At 41.5% G+C, this 18850-nt stretch overlaps 2 protein-coding genes across 2 annotated transcripts in view; one reads left to right on the top strand and one right to left on the bottom strand.

The window, feature by feature from the left end:
- The window catches only part of xpr1a (xenotropic and polytropic retrovirus receptor 1a), a 67292-nt gene extending 61997 nt beyond the window's left edge, over window positions 1-5295 (bottom strand). The window contains exons 1-2 of the mRNA XM_070832403.1: window positions 5267-5295; window positions 3433-4031 (exon numbers count right to left, since the gene is read on the bottom strand). Coding sequence (XP_070688504.1) covers window positions 3433-3501 — 69 coding nt within the window. The 5' untranslated portion in view covers window positions 3502-4031; window positions 5267-5295. The remainder of the gene's footprint in view (window positions 1-3432; window positions 4032-5266) is intronic.
- Window positions 5296-5336: 41 nt separating this feature from the next.
- The window catches only part of acbd6 (acyl-CoA binding domain containing 6), a 30268-nt gene continuing 16754 nt past the window's right edge, over window positions 5337-18850 (top strand). Inside the window, exons 1-6 of the mRNA XM_070832404.1 lie at window positions 5337-5838; window positions 6057-6121; window positions 6362-6458; window positions 9604-9680; window positions 14088-14193; window positions 18035-18124. Coding sequence (XP_070688505.1) covers window positions 5560-5838; window positions 6057-6121; window positions 6362-6458; window positions 9604-9680; window positions 14088-14193; window positions 18035-18124 — 714 coding nt within the window. The 5' untranslated portion in view covers window positions 5337-5559. The remainder of the gene's footprint in view (window positions 5839-6056; window positions 6122-6361; window positions 6459-9603; window positions 9681-14087; window positions 14194-18034; window positions 18125-18850) is intronic.

Below are 18850 nucleotides of genomic sequence, written 5' to 3'. Positions count from 1 at the left end.
AGCAAACAACAATCACTCACTGAAATCACATGGGCACTTGCTTTTCGTCGACATAATATCAACTATGCTAGTTCGAATTGTAAATGCAAACCTCTACATGCACTCTCCTCCTCCTCCTCCTCCTCCAAGCTTACACAAGTGATTAGACTGCAGATGTAAATACATAGGTGGCCTTGTTCTCTCGCCCACACACACAGACACCTGCATCTCTATCTATCACTCCTCCTATATACCTCTAATGTTCAAACATTAGTTATTCAATATCTGAATTCAACAGTTGCCACACCTAATTGTTGTCTGCACACATCTTACATGTTGCAAAACATGAAAGTTTGCTTTTGCATGAAAAAACATTAAAAAAAATAATTAAATGTCATGAGTCAGAGTTCATTAAAGCCTTTTTTGATATTTTTACACTTAATAACCATTTCATTTAAAGGTAGATTCTCTCCCTATCTATCAACCTACATGCCCTGCCCTTTGGCAGGAGCCTCTGGAGTCAGCCAGACATGCACACCTCCATACCAAACAGCTGCTTAGCATATAGGTTTATAACTACACTCCCACAGGATTAAGCACACACCTAATCACTCAATCGCCTTGTCAATGCCTCGATGTTCAAATGAAGTGCCTTTCCAACTAAAGCACATCTTTGCTGGTGCAGCCACTTTGCCGCATCCTTCTCATCTGCATAGAAACTGGCTGACCAATCTAAACAGACAGCGTTCAGTTTCCCACACAATAGCAGGCTCTAAAAAAGGGAGGAGAGTGAAAACTGGGCAGCAGGTTAATTAATCCAACTAGCACACAAAGGGAATAATGACACTACAAACTACAGTCAATTTGGATGTGGGCAGCTATAATATTACATATGGCACCAATACAGCCGGTGTGGAAGTGTCACATTTTACTGCATGGACTGCAGGTAAAAACGACTGGTGCTGCTGGAGTAATGTGTCAGTGTGTCACTTAATAGACAGATAACTCTATTACAACACAGTAGCTGTATTGGCTGCAGTGGACACTGGAATACATAATGGAGATTAAATACTGCTGTTCGTGATGGCCACTGTTAGGGTATATGTGATGCTCTCTTCACTGCATAAGAGTCCTGACACTTCTTCTGTTGCACCGCAAGTAGGATGTCAAGACTTTGCATTTTTCAGAATGACATTAAAATTGATTTTTGTTATATCTGTGACCCCCTTCACTAAAGTCAAACGGCTTTTCGCGTTGCAGCCAACTTTGTGTTTCTCCTCGCCTCTTGACTTGTCTCAGACAGAATAAAAGCTTGAATAAGCTGTCCATCATCTGTAGGGGTGAGCTCTGCCTATCCCGCCCACTCACCAGGTAATGGTGTTTACAGAGGTCAGACAAAGACTGAAGCCAGTCACGCTAACAAAAAAACACAAAGCCATCCTTCCTCAAAACCTACATATTATTCAGATTTGAAGAAGAATGCAAACTGAATGGACGGGGGGCAGTCCTGTTGTTCTACATGACTTAACAACTGCTACACAAGAGGCAACAATATGTTTGTATAGGCTCAGTTTTTGGTCTGCTCCATATGAGTGCTCCGTATTGAACATAAACTGATAAAGTCATTCATCCCATTCATGCTCATACTAACCAGTTACTACAGTAATAAAGTATCATTTGATAAAGCTAAAAAGATTGAGCACAATTCCTGTAAAAACAAAAAAAACGTGCAATTGTCTTTTCTTACTTCAATTGCTTTTACTGACAGATACTGATGTAAATGCACTGCTAAAATAAGAAATTATCAAAACTTAAATGTCAATTTAATATTATTACATCCAATGTAACTGCACACCGACACCAAATGTAGATGAGAAAAATCTAGAAATCTATCATCATCCATCTCAGGTCAGTGAGTGCCGAGCTGGAGACTGGAGGTGTAAAATGGCTGGTATGGCCATGCATCTGTCCCTGGGCTCACTGCAAGCCGGTCTGTGCATACAAAGACCCCATATAGACTGTATATGTATGGTAACGATCTATTCAAATAAAATCTCACAATAGAGTTGACCTCTACTCAGTCTGTCCAATACATATATGACATCTTTTTTTTCTCACTTTAATTACGTGGGCTGAAGATGTTTTCATTACACGATGACAGCTTATAATTTATATCAAGATGGACCGATCTAAATGTCTGCTGTAGCAATTATCCAATTTAATACTAGTATTCAGGGTGTGTTTACAAAATAAACCAGTGCAGTGAGCTTCTGTTGAGTCTGGGATGTAGGCTGCTGAGGTTGAAGAGAACAGGGTCTTTGTCTATAATTCATAGAGCTAAATGGAACGGAGAAGCCTGTCCTGTCACTACACGTCTGCTCTAAAGCTCTTAATATAGAGCGGGCAAAGCAAAGACGTGGGGTGTGAAACTTAAATATTCCTCTAGTACTGTACACCAACCAACAAAGACCATGTGTGCACACAAAGATCCCTTTAAATCCACAGACAGGAGAAACCAGACAGAATATCCTGTTAGATGAAGTCTCGCAGGTTGATTCCCAAAGACAGCCACGTCTGTTTAACTGTACAAAATACCAATAACAACTACAAGACACACTGAAAATACTATGTATACAACTATAACTATTCAAAAACAAGGAATAATTAGAGAGGAATATTTGCAATTTTATGACAATGCACAATTGATGCCTCTTGTGTTCGGTTTGTCCGATTGTTGCAAAAAAGAAAAAAGAAAAATCAAAGAATCCAAAGAGGGTGAATTAATAATTGACAATGACCACTTATATTTGTGTGTGTGTATATATATATATATATATATATATATACATATATATATAAAAACACATATATATATTCCATATGATATATGATTAACAAACAACTAAAAAAATAGACATGAAACAAAAACAAGAAATTATAAAATTGAAATCAAACAGTCCATATTTTGAGAATGCTAACAATGAACATACAAAGATGTTGAAGAAATTAATTATTTATAGAATTTTCCGAAATACTGATAATGTATGAATATGAATTAAAGAGCAGAATTATTTTGTTAATTGTTCCTGTATGAAAGGCATTTAATTGTTCAGTAAATTATTCATTCAGTTCATTTTTAGGTGATGTAAAGTCAGCAAACAGCAATAATAAACACTGAATGCTCCCTATGGCTCTTAACAGCCGCAGTCAATTTCCCCTCCATAAACAATAGGACATCCCTCATCTTTCCCGTCCTTTATTGCTCTCAGGAGTAAAAGATGCTGGGATTAAATATATAAATAGATTTTTTGAAAGCTTTTAAACATTTGTGATAGTTAATATTGACTTTTATCTTCCCTTTTCCTCTATAAAAGGATATATATGTGTTTGAGTTTCGCCTATACACACATTCTCAATGCGTTTATTTCAAATACAACAAAAATGTCACTTTACCTCATACTGAAGATATTGTTTCCTCCACTCTGGAGTGATGTGGGACGAAAGATGCTCCGCGAATTTCATTTTGCCGGAACAACTGTCCCCTCAAACCTCCGTTAAATCCTGGAGCGGCTGTCCCTTTCCCCGTCGACGCGACTTTTGTTATTTCAGTCAACTTGTTGGCTCAACATGCGGCGCGTCAGCCCGGCGCGCTCCGCTCCGCTCTTCTTCACTCCACTTCTGGCTCGTCCCGGTCAGTGCACTCCGAGCAGATCCCGTCCCACATACTATTTCACGGGAGGGACGGCGATGGCAGCGGCCTCTCTTTAACAGGTGGCCGGGCGACGGTGTAGCGGGGCCGGAAAGAGTGGCTTAGTGACTTTGCTCCGTCCCTCCCTGGGCAGGTCTGGGGACACTGCGGTCCGCCATCGCATTGAGCCACAGCGACGTGGTTGCGTCAGCAGAGCGGCGCAGCAGCACCGGGCGTAGGTGGGACCTCCTGTGAAAACTAGTTGGCAGTGCGGTCTGGGAGCCCCTCACCTCCATCACAGGAAACCCAGACTCCCCGCTTCTTTTATTTGGCTAAGAAGATTCTTGTTGCTATTGTTGTGTGTCTGCAATGAAAGGGGCGATACAGTTTAACTTCATAACACAAATACATCATCTGATACTTTGAAGTTGACCTTTTCTATCCAGTCAGCCAATAGAGCAAACTCCATTCAAAGATCACATAATGATTATTTTTTTAATCAAGATTTACTGTCCTCTCTTTGTCTCTCTTCTGCTTGCATTTCTGCATAACAGTCCTGTTCTAGTTATGGACGTCCTGTTAATTTCTACATTTCTACAACAATCTGTGTATGGGATGGCGAATTAGGACATGTATGTTGCTTGGATGCTTAGTTTAATATAGAAGCATTTTGCTCTTGTAAAGCAGAGAGTTATAAGAGAACAGGATAATGGTTACCTCAGAAGGATGCAATGAAAGGTAATGAGAGTGAGACTACAGACATCCCAGAAAGGTTATTCTGCCTATAATGCCATTGTGTGTGTTTGTGTAATACAACATACAGTTCTGAGTTAATCTGATGAGTGTTTGGGTTTGTGTTGCAGTGGCAGAACAGGTGATAATTCATCATCATGCTAAGAGCAGCATCTGCTGGACAAACGGCGCTAATGCATTTAGCCACCAATGGGTCCGAGTTCCCACATTTGCTTCATGACAGCTGTCAACAAAAACCTTCACATTCAGACATGCTATCAATGTTGTGCTAACTGCAAATAGAAGCGAGGCGGTCGACCTGAAGATTGTAATAGGAACTGGACTCAAACTTCACAGAAAAATAGCTGGCCAATTAAACGAGACAAACCGAGGCAACTAAAGTCCAAATTAAATTCACCTGCGTTACTAAGCGGTAGACTGAGGCCACCAACAAGCAACCATGGAGCTAAAAAAGCTAAATCCAGACTGGGGGACTATAACGTTACGGTTTACACCCGAAATAATGATCATGTTGGCAGCTTCATGTCACGAAATACGATTATTTTATAATTATTATTAATTATCAATTTCTTGGTCAAATCAAAGAATCAGAGTACTGCAGGCTAGCATTAGCTAACAGCTACAACTAGCTGTTGACGCTAACGTCAGATTTAAGTTAGCTAACTGTTGTTAGTTTAAGTTTGTTTAACCGTTACTATGCACATATTCATCCACAAAACTATCCCCAAATATTTTCTTTTCATTTAGACTTTAGTATCTACTTTAAAACATTGTTGTACCAAAATAAACCGACATTTAACAATGTTTTTCTTTGTTAATTTTTTTTCTAACTTCCTATTTTCTTACCAAGGGTGAACCTCGAAGCCCGGACTGGGAGAAAGCCGGAACCTTTCTTTCTAGCAGTGAGGTTTAGCCGGTGATTTTAGTCGACAGGACCAGACACGGACCAACGGCAGAAATAAATCCGACTGTCACGGATTCTCAACGATAACGGATTAAAAAAACAAATCGCCGTTGAAATACGTGACAAATATATTTACATTAGGCAGCTTCTTTCCGTTCGCCTTTAACGTGTGTCACACGGATCTACGGCGAACCTCACCTCTGGCGCTACGCTGACGCTATAAACAATAATAACTATGGCTTCTGGGTCGCCGTCGTCCTCTCCGGACACTGCGACGGGCTCAGGTACAGACCCAGCCCGGCCCGACACAGGGGAGCCCCTCGGTGGAGCAGGCTCGGACTCGGACTCGGACCTGGGTTTGGGTAAATTTGACTGCAGCGCCATGGAGATGGGGGACCGACTGGAGGGAGAGGAGCTGGTGCGGGAGTTTGACTCTGCAGCCGACCGCGTACGAGATCTGGTTCAGACGGCCAGCAGGGACCAGCTGCTGTACCTGTATGCACGCTACAAACAGGTGAGTCTGGTTAAACGACACTGTGGTTGTGTAGGCCAAAATTAACCCCTCAAATACCAGCGCCAATGTGGCTTTGGATAAGAATCACAGACACTGAGTACCCCACACCCTGCTATCACCACTGATTTTTGATAGATGATGTAGGCCCAGATAGCTCTGTGCTGTCGGTCTGAATAACACTGGATCAGCTGAATAACTCGCACTTGTTTTGTTTTCAGGTCAAAGTGGGAAAGTGCAATACACCAAAGCCTGGCTTCTTTGACTTTGAAGGACAGAGAAAATGGTATGTAGCCTGAAATTGGATACCAGTTTTCAATAAATAGTAAATAGCACGTTTAAAATGTTGCAGGCATGCATTAATGAAGGTGTCGCCTTGGATTGTGGTTTAAATGGCCCTGGAGGTGAATGAGTGTGTGTTTGAGAGAGACCGCTTTCATCACAACACTTAGTGCAGATGAAAATGCAAACCTCCAGTTTACGACTGTGGGTTATGATTGTGATGACAACTGTCATGTCATTACAGGCAAGCCTGGAAGCAGCTTGGAGACATGGAGGCGGAGCAGGCAATGTTGGAGTACATTTCCTGTGTCAATGTGTTAGACCCCGAAGGCTCCACAAAGGTAATAAGAACCAGTTATGAGAAGCTGGCTCCCAACACTAATCTTGACTGTAAACCACAGTACACAGTATACTATACAGCATAACGTAGTGTCAGTCTGAATTGTAATGCAGATTAATAGTGGATTCCAAAATAAACATAGATGGACATGCCTACAGTAAGAGTATGGACATGGAAGTTTTGTAAAACCCTCTCAAGTGAATGATGTAAATAACACCAATGGTAAATGAGTTGCAGACATGGTAAAATAAAGACATATCATATTCACTTTGTCCTGCTTAAAGGTCAGTTGTTGGAGTTTGTCTTAATTCTGAATTGAAGGTTAAATTAATCCAGTCAGAGAATATTATCCAAAAAATCCCACTACTGTTCTGTAAATGATACCGTGTCTACCTGATAACAAGATTTAATCAACTAAATCCTAAATCCCACCCATAAGGCCCTTCATATTTACTACAACTAGCCTTTAGAGGTTTTTCAAATAAACATAAGTATGCGACTGAGCTCTGCTTTAAGGTAATTTGAAAGAGATGACAAATTTAGAAACACCCAATGTCATTGCTGACCTTCCAAGATGCAGTGCAGTTTCTTGCCAGTAGAGGTCAGTGTAATGTTGTCCCAGGCCCTTTCTTTTGTATGTTACATGAAAAATACATTAGAAGATTATGATGTCTTCCTCAATAGCTGACATTTTGGGATATAAATAATGCAAAAAACTGTCGGTTTTGGCAGTTGAGATGTGCCTGTATGTGTGGTGACTTAAAAGAGACAGTTTACATCCCTGCATGCTCCCATGGTGTGCCGTTCCACTTTGTCAGGAGAGTTATGTTGCGGTGGACAGGCTGTCCTTTGGGGCGGCAGCAGGCGCATTCAGTTACATCAACAACTTTGTACTGTCTGCGTATTTGGGAGGAGTATTGTTATTGGGACGCTAATATGAACATAAATATGATCAATATTGAAATATTGAACGAGGCAGAATGAAGTAGTTTTGCTGTGCAAAAGAGCGATTCTTTAAAAAGTGTTTTCAGCTATTGCCATTTTCAAATAATGATTTAAAACTACTAACTGATGATTATAGTAGCAAGCAGCAATACAGTGAACAGGCTTTGTAATGTAGTTACGGATGCGTTCTGCATTTCTTCAAAGTAAGCAAGTTAAGTCTGAAATAATTCATTTAAACGTGGTTATACATCAAAGAGTGTTCTAAAATTGAGATGGTTACTGTTTGTCCAGCAATAAGGAATTTAGTCTGCATCATTTTGAAAAAGACTGGGTTGTTCTAGATTATGTCTAATGGCCTGAACCTCATATTTATTTTATTTTTTAGATTTAAATTATTACCATCAAGAAATAATACTATAAAGATGAATACAGACACCTGTACTATGCTGCCATATATACCAAATTTGTGAGGCTGCTGCTTTTGTATAAAATGAGGGGCTGATTGAAAGTCTGTGATGATATGTGTGTTTTATTCATGTATATACTTAGTGTACCAACTGGTAATGGTAGTAAACACGAAAACATATTGTTTTGCAGAAAATAATGAGATTATGATATTTAAAGTACTGACATAGAAAAAGAATTAGCCAGCTGGTCCCTGGTGTAATGGCTACAAGTTGCCAAAGCTTGTAATTGAGTAAGAATGGCATCACTAATGTGGGAAGTGTCACACCTGAAAGTGCACGTTGTGTCCACACGAGGCAAACGTCTGAACAGAGTGTGGTGTGTGGTAGTGTACTATACTCTCCAAACAGGGATGGATTCACAGTCCCATAATAACAAGTGCAGCCCCAGAGAGGTGGAAGTGGGTTGTTTTTCCAGAGTTGAAAAGCCGAAGAATATGTTTGTGTGACTTAAAAGGCCTGTCATATGTCCTGTGTGGCCTGTAGGCACTTTTTTTTTCTCTTTCTTTCTATTTTCTGCTCTTCCTCTGGTTTCCCTTCACCTCTTCGTCACTGCACTTCTTCCCTCTTTCCTCTTTGTTCTCCATCTCTATGCTACCTGCTTTTCCTCTATTAATCTTTCCCCCACCAGCTTTTCTTCCTTAATCCCATCACTATTTTATTACCCCCGTCCCTCCCTTGTCTTTCTTCTCTTTCCATATTTATGTCTCTTTAATAGCATCATTGCCAACCCCATGTCCAATCCTGACACATTCTTTTCTCTTCACCCGTGCTGCGGGGCGATACTCGCTGACTCTGCCCCACAGCTGCACAATGCCAGGAGAGAGCCCGCCAGACAGGCCAGCAAAAGCACAAATACCCCCCAGAAAAGAAGCTGATTGTATTAGTGTTAACAAAGCATGATAGCATGGCGGTGGCTATTCTTTGGGAGGCACAGTGAAATGGTGTAAGTAGAAGTGCATAGACAGAGAAGCAGGGGAGAGAATAATAGCCAGAATTTGACCTCTGTTCCTGTCTCAATTGTTGAGCAGACACTGGCTTTATATTACATTATGCTGCAGAGGAGCAGGGCCAGTGCATCAGCGAATATTCTGAGTTTCTGAAGTGAATTAGGTTGTCCCCAAAAGTGCGCGTACAGTTGTTTTGCTTTGCTCGTCATGTTCTCTCTCTCCACTCTCGCTATGTTCTGAAATCAGATTTGTGTGGTTTCTTTTGTGAGACGAGGTTGGTCAATGGAGAAAAGGCTGGATAATAAAGTCTTGGCTGCACTGAATGTAATAAGGATTCCCATGAAAAACACAGAAGATTAACAACAGCCACAAATTAAAGCATTGTGTATTTTGTATTGGTCGTGTGAATATCGTTAGATTTTTATTGCCCATGAGGTCATGTGTTGTTTCAAAATTACACATTTTGAAGTTCATCAGTGTCATCAGTGCAATGGTTATAAGTGAAAAGCTATAGGTGCAGCCATTCTTGGTGAATAGATGCAGCCAACCCTTTTGTATTGTGTTGAGCACACAAAACAATAGTCAGTCGAAAGTCAGTACCTCAGTCCATATGGTGTAGCAACACAGGCTGTAGAACTAAGCCAGACTAGGTTGGTGTTTGACGCTAGCTATTGTTGAATAAGACGTACGCTTAACAGTGACCAACGTCTGTTATGAAAATATTTCAGTTTTAGCTGTTTATAAGTCGAATATTGTTTTTTAATGTGTGCTGCTTTTTATTTGACAGGAAAGACGAGGAGCAGAAAGAAGAACAGGGTTTGGCGGAGCAGCAGTCAGCTCTCTGTACCAGGAGGAGATGATCAGGTATTTACATGGTCACATTGTGCATTCTTCACTCCATAAACACACTTTAAAAAAAATTATACTCGCTATTCTAAGGTTGTGCTTTCAGAGGTCAAAGCATCTAAATGTATATCCCAGTCCTTGAGGGTGCTGAAACAAACTCAGCTTTTTTTCCTCCAGCTGTGAATCACCACTTACTTAATGCTTAGGTCAACTCGATTTGAGTCCGGCATTGTTAACCACTGATCTTGATGCTGTATTTGATTATATTCAACAGACCATAACTGCAGTTAGGGCCTGGAGACGACATAGAGTTCTGATTTATGTTAATGAAATATGTCCTCCATCTACTGCTGCCTGGCAGACTTACTCGAGCTTAAAAAACCTCATCTTCATTTCAATGAAAAAAGAGCTCTTTTGGAGATGAAAATGAGATGTGTGAATCCTGCAGGTTTTCCTCCTAAAGGGCTGTATGTGATTAGTATGCACGGTCCTGGGAGGAGGCGGCCAGAGTCTCCCCTTTTTAATTACGTTACGATTAGGAGGGGTACTTCGGGGGAGGAGGGGTGATGAAGACACGGCAGGCAAAGCGGAGAGAGGCAGGTACTGCAGGTTTCCCAGAACGATGCTCCCCTTGGTGATACCCAGTAGCAACAATGCCTCGGGGGAAACTAGCAAGGAGGAAGTCATTAACATGACACGTACACACGCTTATGCACATGTGTGCACACATAAACATACCCTTGCTGCTATACGTCGACGCGATTGCATCTGAATCCATGCATAACCGGCCGGAACTGTCACACTCACTGCTCTGCTGCCTTTCAATTTCCTCTTACTCACACACACACACACACACACACACTCTCTCTCTCTCACACACACGCACACACACACACAGACCCGCTCCATATTAAACAGCTAACCACCTGTTAACCAGACAGAGAGTTAATTGCATTGCTCGTGTGTGTGTGTGTGTGTGTGCGTGCGTGCATGCGTGTATTGATAAAAGCAGGATTGATTAGCAACATCCCTGGGCTACTGAGCTGATCAGTGTGTGATTGAAGAGGCTTTGAATGCTACATTTCTAATTCTCTCACCCATCTTGAAAAAGGATTCTGATGAACACGGGAGGCTTTGTTGTCCGGACACTTTGCTGAAAGCTGGTGCTGAGTTGTCTGAGTTCTCATTGTTTCTCGTACTTCCATGGAGCTCAGCCATGTTTAGAGCGTCGAGCAGGGTCCTATAGGGGATGTGATGACAGATTGTGTAGGTGCGTGTGTGTGTGTGTGTGTGATGGATGGTGTGGTTGTGCTGTTGATCAGTGAAGCTCAGGCCAGGTAGATGAGTGTTCTCCACCACTGTGGCCAGTTTAGCCTGATGGATGAAGGACATATCTGCCAGTACACCAGACTGGACACACACATGTGAGCACATAACGCTCTCACACACACATGCACACAAAACACACACACTTGGAACTCCAGCGGTTGTGATGACAGAGTAGCCTGTGACCTTCCCAGCATGCATTGCGGTGCTGTTGATGTCATGTCGTTTATAGGACCCACATTAATCATTTGTTTGTTTATAGTCTGCGAGTGTGTTTAAGTCTGTGTGGGTGGATTCATGTGTACTCTCACTGTGGTATGGATTATGTTCAGGTGTTGGTTGTGTGTGTACATTTATATTGGAGCTTATTTTAGTAATTTTACACATTATATAATGTACATCACCACCTACTCTGGTGTGTGCTCGTGCTTTATGTATGTGAGCGTGTGTCATGCGCCTGTCAGGCCAGCCCTGTCCAACCATCGACGAAAGACTGATGAGCTGGCCTATTGATTAGTTGCCGGGGAGACGGATGGCGGCCACACATCAGGGACACTTGGGGTCACCATGGCCATCAGACAAGGAAGTGGGTGTGGCCCAGTACAGACTCTCATGAATAAACATAGCGCTGGTAATCAGGAGTATGTAAATGAATGTGCTCATACATAACCTAGCAGTGATAAAAGTGTAATGAGTTATTCATAATTCATCACAGGCTGATGAGGAGATGGTGGGAAGAGGGAGGGGAGGAACAAGAGAATTGCTGGAGGAGCGTGTAGATGAAAAGATGAAGAAAGGGAAGTACAGAGGTTCATTAAAGAACAAACAGCAGACAAAACTTTGTTTGTGTCAGTTTTGAAACTGTAACACAGCGAACAATAGAATGTGTGGATCATGAATGGTTTATCTTCCCTGGGGGACGTTTTATGTTGTCTTTGATCCAGCTTTGTGAGGAGAGGGCTGATGCTGGAGGGCGGTGCAACTGTGAAAGTATTTAAGAATAAACCATTCAGTTGTTGTTTATATGTGTTGCTCTTTTAACTTCTGCAAATAGGATAGATAACTATGTTTTTTTTCATACAGCCCAGCCCTCTTTACCTTAATCTCCAGAGTCAGGGTATAAAGATTTTGGAGGCTACCCCAATAGCTCACCTGGTTGAGTGCAGACCACAAGGCTGAATCCTGGGCCCTTTGCTTCATGTCACCCCCCCCCCCCCCCCCCCCCCCCCCTCTCTCTCTCTCCCTTGCTTGTCCCCATAGTCGACTATGAAATAAAGCAAAAAATGCCATTTGATTTACTGTGAGTTTGAAGACAAACATCCAGCTGTGCCTCTGGGTGGGAGCAAACGAAGGTTTAGCGGAGGTGTTAAGGAGTCCAGATAAGATGACAATTAACCTTTACTGTTATAATCAATTAATCTTTCCATTATCTTCTCATTTAATTGTTTCGTAATTGTTTAGTTGATAAAAGGTGATGTCTTCAGGTGTTTTGTCCAATCAGCCGTCCAAAACCCTAAAGATACAATTGCATTTTTACAATCATAGAAGATGAAGGAAATCTTTGACATGCATTTCTGTAATCAATGTTGGACATTGATTACAGAAATGCATGTCAAAGATTGTAAAAAGATTGTAGATTGTAGTCGATTTTATATGTGTTGATAGACTAATAAATGAATTGACTAATTGTTGCAGCTCTGGCACAACCTAAACAATAGCTACAGTCAAAATGCCATTTATTATGTCAAACTCTCTGCTCTATTCCCTGAAGATAAATTTTTTTCATTTCAAAAACATGTATTATATTTCATGATGTTGGAGTGAGCGATTGGCATTTATTTCAGGCAAATCACTGAAGTTCGTCATCCTTTTTCGATACGACTGTCTCAATGCTAACAGAGGACAGGCTCTGAGCCGCAAACTATGACAGCGTCAAGGCTACAAACTCAACGTAAAGCTAAACATCATCCTCAGCTGTAATGGGACAACAGCCCACAGTGTCTCCTGTGTGACTGGAGCCAGGTATTTACTGTGGGATTTGTGAGAGCCAGTGCGGCAGAGCAAGCAGGCATCAGAAACAGGAACTGGGGGATTTGGCCTTGGGGATGACTGACTCACTGCGTGGGAGTGGTAAAGCGGCGGGCATGCAGGGTTTCTGTCAGACAATAGAGCACTAAATTCAATTAATCTGAATGGCCAGCATGGGTAAGAGGGAGGGGAAGGCGTAAAGCTCTAAATGAGATTTCGCCCCTTCTCTCCCCTTCACCCAACAGCCCCCTTCACCACCACCACTGCACCCTGCTTCCCCCAGCACTCACTCCTGTCCCCAATGCCAGGAGGTGATTAGAGACACAGAGATATAATCAGAGGTGGGATGGGGCTGTTGTGTGTGTGTATGTGTGTGTGTCATATGCCAGTGTTCCTGAGGGATGTGGCACGTGTGGCTGCTGCTTGTGTGTCAGATGGAGTAGTTACGCCTGTATGTTATCTGTTATGTCTGTGTGTCCGGTGAGTAAATGCTGTCCTCTGTGTGCACACATTTAAATGGACAGGCAGTTAAATGATTGATTCACCCAAATCACAGAAAACATATTTTGTCACATATCTCTGGTGGTATTTAGCCACGCGGATAGTTCTTTTGGTTTTGTTTGTCCAGGTTTTATTTATCCTTCTTAGAGATTTATGTCGCGAACAGCACAGAGGGATGAGTGGAAATTTGTTTGGGAAAACAGTGTCTTTCCAAAAACTGTGTCTCCTGTTACTCTGGATCATAGACTAAACACACTGTCAATATTTTTCTTTGGGATTAGTTCCAATGAATCACAGTGAGGTCTGAGGATTATTCATAACAACTACAACACTTAATGTGCTGCTCATAAAAATATATTGTTTTAATCGAATCCATCTATCACCATTGTGTTGATGTAGAGACTCCTGAAATATCAGCCATATATCTCAACATCTGGGCAAGTAAAACCAAAGAGCACAAAGCAAAATTATCCAATTCTTTTACTCCAAATGATGATCCAAAAAAATAAAGTTGACTGACTCTTCTCCTCCATCTCCGTCTCTCTTTCTCCATTTGTATATCACTCTCAGGGAAGAGGATAAAAACATCTTTGACTACTGCAGAGAAAATAACATCGACCACATCAGCAAGGCCATCAGCTCCCAGAAAGTGGATGTCAATACTAAGGACGAAGAGGTAACTACAAAATGTATTGCTCTGAAACATGCGAAGTGAAACCGTACAGAAGAGAAGGAGAGTTGCCATTAATAGTGCCACTGCTGTACATGAATACCATGACAACACCGTCTGGATAATGCAGGTGAGTGGCAGAGTACGGAAATGAACAATTTTTTTTATCCTGAGGATCCATGATCAACAACCACGTAAGGGGGGATTTACCTGGCTGAAGTGTCCTTTAGCAAGGCACAAAGTCTGTATCAGCTGCAGGGTTGTCGTCGTGTGCTCTGACCCCTTGTGCAGGAGGGCAGGTGAAAATGATCAGAGGAGTGTCATGTAAAAATGCAGGTCACTGGGGGATGGCTGGTGCAGCTCTTTTCGTAAACGTTACATAATGGTTTCAATGATCTGAGGCACAAACACATGGGAGCCACTCCTCAGGCTGAGATGCGTAAATTGTGTGAACGGCTATTACCATCGCGAGGTGTTTTGAGGATTGACCCTGAAATCCATTCATCCGCCCTTGATTCATTATCGGCCAGGCCAAATGGCTCGCACCCTGCCTCTCTTTCATCACAGCCGTTCTGCAGATAAGCAGCCAGTCAGTTCCCAGCCAAAGGCCAGATGGTTGCGGGGCCTCGGCAGAGAAAGCTTTGTCTCTCTGCTGCCATTGTTGCCGTTCGATCACTTGCAGCTCAGCTTGCTCAACAGCAGAGGGCAGTGGTGAAGTTTCACTCTAGCAGGAAGCCTGATCTGCAGCTCAAAGAAAGAGAGTGCTCACACTCTGGGTGTTTGAGCAAATATCCACCTGTGTTACGTATTCCTAGTAGTTGCCAACAAAGCCAAATACCAGTATAGACTGCAAATGTATGGAGGAATTTTAGAGCACATGTTTGGTTAAAGAATTCATCCCATCATTCGTACAAATTCCGCATTGCTCTTGGTTACTTGGATGCCTTTGTAATTTTTTCCCCCTGATTATTTACAACAACAATTTAGCATAATTATTATCTAATTTATATTCTAGGTAACAATAAAACAAAAGATGAAAAGCAGAAATCCAGGGAGCCAAGGTAGGAATAGTTTAGTGACATGGAACTACCTAAGATTATTCTTAATAAAGTCACATCAAAATGATAACATGGTCATGACAAGATGTGTCCTTCTGTGTGATAAAACATTTTGTACTTCAAAATCATTACTGGGGAAAAACAGAGGTGAGGTGTCAGATGTCAGATTATGCTATTTTGTATGTAAGTCATATGGATACAAATTTGGGTTACAGTTTATAATTTAGAACCTAATTACAATCTCATAATTAGTCAAACATTATACATTGTTTTTTATTACTTCCTAAAAGAGAGAAAACAGGTGTGGACCAAAATCATCCAAATGCTGGCACTTCATATCCATTCCAATGTAATTATTTTTTCCACGTTTTATATAAATGTGGCTCATTTTTAAAATAAACTCCCGTATTTGACTCTGAATCAGTTAATCAAAGTAAATTTGCTTTACAAATAGCTCAATTGCTGGAGCTGAATCCAGCCTGCTGTTAGTTAGAGGACTTCTAACTTTGTATTTGTTCACTGTTGCATCAAACCAACCCATGGGTGCATTACTGCCACATGAATTGGTGTGGCAGAGTAGGACATCCTTAAGTGTGAGAGACAGTGACACTCTGAATACGTCTCCAAAGCAGCACAAGATGAAGTGTGCAGTATGTGTTGGTGAGGTGTACCTGCAGTCAAGACAAATAAACCTATAGAGGCAAACCTCTGCTCATTATTAACCAGAATTGTAGTCTTCAATAAAAGATTCACCTTAGTCTTGCTGTTAAGTTGTCTGCTTTGTATTAAATATTTGCAAGTGTTTCCAACTCTTAATTTAATTTTGTTTCAATTTGTTTTAACTGGGTTTCCAATGTGATTTATCATTCTATTACTGCATGCTGGTATCTTTCACATGTCCTACACATCTGCACACTTTTGCAAACCAGCCTACATTTCATACTCACTGTTTCCTACAAGTCAAACATGCTAAATCACAAGAGTATTGGGTTGGGGCGAAGGAGAGAGGATAGTAGGTAGAAGATGAGAGGAAGACGACTGTATATATATTTTGCATACATTTATACTGTCGAGGGTGGATATCTCCTGTAAATATCAAGGCTGGTCCAAACTCTGAATGTTTCTGTAAATTGTGTGTTCTCAACTTTGAATGCTGCACTTATTCTGTTTGACACATTCAGTGTTTTATTAATCACTGCAACTCCCCAAAAGAGAGTGCGTGCGTGCGTGTGTGTGTGTGTGTGTGTGCACTTTCCTGCTGGAAGTAGTAAACTAAGGTCTTCAGTGAAAATGTTGCCAACAGTCAGCAGTAGCACACCTGGAAGAGAGCAGGAAAGAGAGGGTAAGGGAGAGAGAGAGACCAACTTATTGGTATTCTGGCCTGGCTCATAAGTATCCATTTTAACATGCAGCCGTGGTGATCAATATGATTTAAGCAACAGAATTAGACTTGGAGAGTTTGCTTTACCTAATTGGCCTCACTGAAAAATGAGCTTGTGTGGTTTTATTAGAACAAGGATCTTGGACCTAAGGAGAGGAGTGTGTGTGTGTGTGTGTGTGTGTGTGTGTGTGTGTGTGAGAGAGAGCGAGAGAGAGCGAGAGAGAGAGAGGGGGAGAGAGAGGGAGAGAGAGCTGATCAGGGGGCTGCTCTTGTTTTGTGCATAGTGTCCCATCAATCAAGCTTTACAGACTGTGTGCAGGTTACTGTTACTAATTTGTCCGTGAGCCCTCAGTCTGTGCTTGAACCACCTTACTGCTTTTCTTCACACACACACACACAGTAGTCTTCATATCTCATCATACTGTCCACAGGTCATTATGGAGCTGAGGTCTAAAGGCTCTGAATTCTGAATGGTGGTGCATAATTTATTTTGTCTGAAAGCAAAGAAACAGATTGACGAAATTAACGTTGAGGACCACGAGAGAGAGGACGAGGAGGACGGTGAGGAAGAGGATGCCCTGTGTGTTTTTTGGTGTAATTCATAACTGATCCCCACTTAATGAAACGGACATGACACTGCATGCAGTGAAGCTAGTTTAAACATAGCAGTGCTGTTGATTATGTAGTCCTGCCATGCCACATGCCACTTAAAGTAAGCTGGTTCCTAATAATCAGAGGTGGCAAAAGCAAACACATTCTTAACTCAAGTCGAAATACAGAAATTGTGTGTAACAAAAAAAAAAAAAAAAAGATGAAAGTAGAAGAGCTGATTCAACTTTGTTACTCAAATAAAAGTGAAAAGCACAGGCTCTGAAACGCACTGGGACTAAAAAAGTAAAAAGCAGACTTCTTATGTTTCTCTTAAACAAATCTATCGTCTCAATCTGCTCCCTCGGCGATGTTGGCTGGTTCACTTTTATCCATGTCCCTGCTAGTTCTCTCTGTATGGACTTCACATTCACTAGATGTCTTTTCTCTGCAGCCTCTCTTGTCTGATTTGTCTTGCTACGTCTGTCATGCAAGATTTGTAGCGATGGATGCGCCAAAGCATCGTCTTTTCTATGTGTTAGTGTCCCATCCATTTAGGTTGTAATCTGTGTGATGTTGGGACTGTGCAACATGGAAAATTTATAATCGTTAATTCCTCTCAAATGCATTAAAACCAAAGTCAGTAGTGAAAATAGAATGTACAGATATTTGTGTTAGTATGTTGGGAGTAAAATGTTGTCAGAAAAATAAATACATACTTAAATAAGCCACAGATACCTGAAAACGTAAGTACAGTAACAAAGTATTTGTCACTTCCCACCACTGCTAATAATCATCTGGTGTGTGTTTGTGTTTGCAGGGCCGGGCTCTCCTGCACTGGGCCTGTGACAGAGGACACAAGGAGCTGGTTTCTGTATTACTGCAGCACGAAGCGGACATCAACAGTCAGGTGAGCAGCATTTTCCCTTCTCTCTGCCTCTCTTTCTGAGACATAATTTTCATTCAGTCATTGCTGGTGAAAATCTGGTGCGATAACCAACCAAACAAAGTCCTCTTGTTTGAACGTGTGCAACGGTGTCTCGTCTTGTATTTACCATGAAGGTCTCATTTAAAGTTACTGGCTTTAGAGAATCCAAGTCCCAAACCAATTTCAGGCAGTTTTATATCCTAGTTTCTGTTTTATTTTTCACTTTTCTCATTTTTAACAAAGATGTAAGAACATTTGTTTTGTTTGCAGCTGAAGCTGCCATGAGTTTTCGACTTACATGCTCAAAACACACTGGAATATTGACTGACAGCACCAATATAGTGTTTCTGATATTCAAAAAGATCAATGACAGAAATCCTCTGTGGGAAAATAAACTGAAAGGTGAGGTGAGCAACACTTATTTGCTCTTTACATCCTCTCAGCCAGAAAACGTCATTGTGTTTTTTTCTTTACTTTTGAAGTTAATGTTAAACTGTGTTGAAACACCAGGACATAAGTCTGCTGGCTGTGTTTTGTTTTAAGGGTCAGTACAGAGAGTGGAGAAGTGTGTTTACAGTAGATTGAGGTAGAGTGGGGTTAAAAGGAAAGTCACTCTCTGCACACTTGAAAACCCAAGGCGAATAGTGACATCTCCAGCATCCCCACTGCCCCTTTCTCTTTTCTGCCTCCATCCTCTCCATCCCTTCC

Source organism: Pempheris klunzingeri, chromosome 6, assembly GCF_042242105.1.
Source record: "Pempheris klunzingeri isolate RE-2024b chromosome 6, fPemKlu1.hap1, whole genome shotgun sequence".
NCBI classification, from domain to species: domain Eukaryota; kingdom Metazoa; phylum Chordata; class Actinopteri; order Acropomatiformes; family Pempheridae; genus Pempheris; species Pempheris klunzingeri.
Note: the sequence above shows the minus strand (reverse complement) of the source record. Positions and strands in the feature narration are given on the sequence as shown.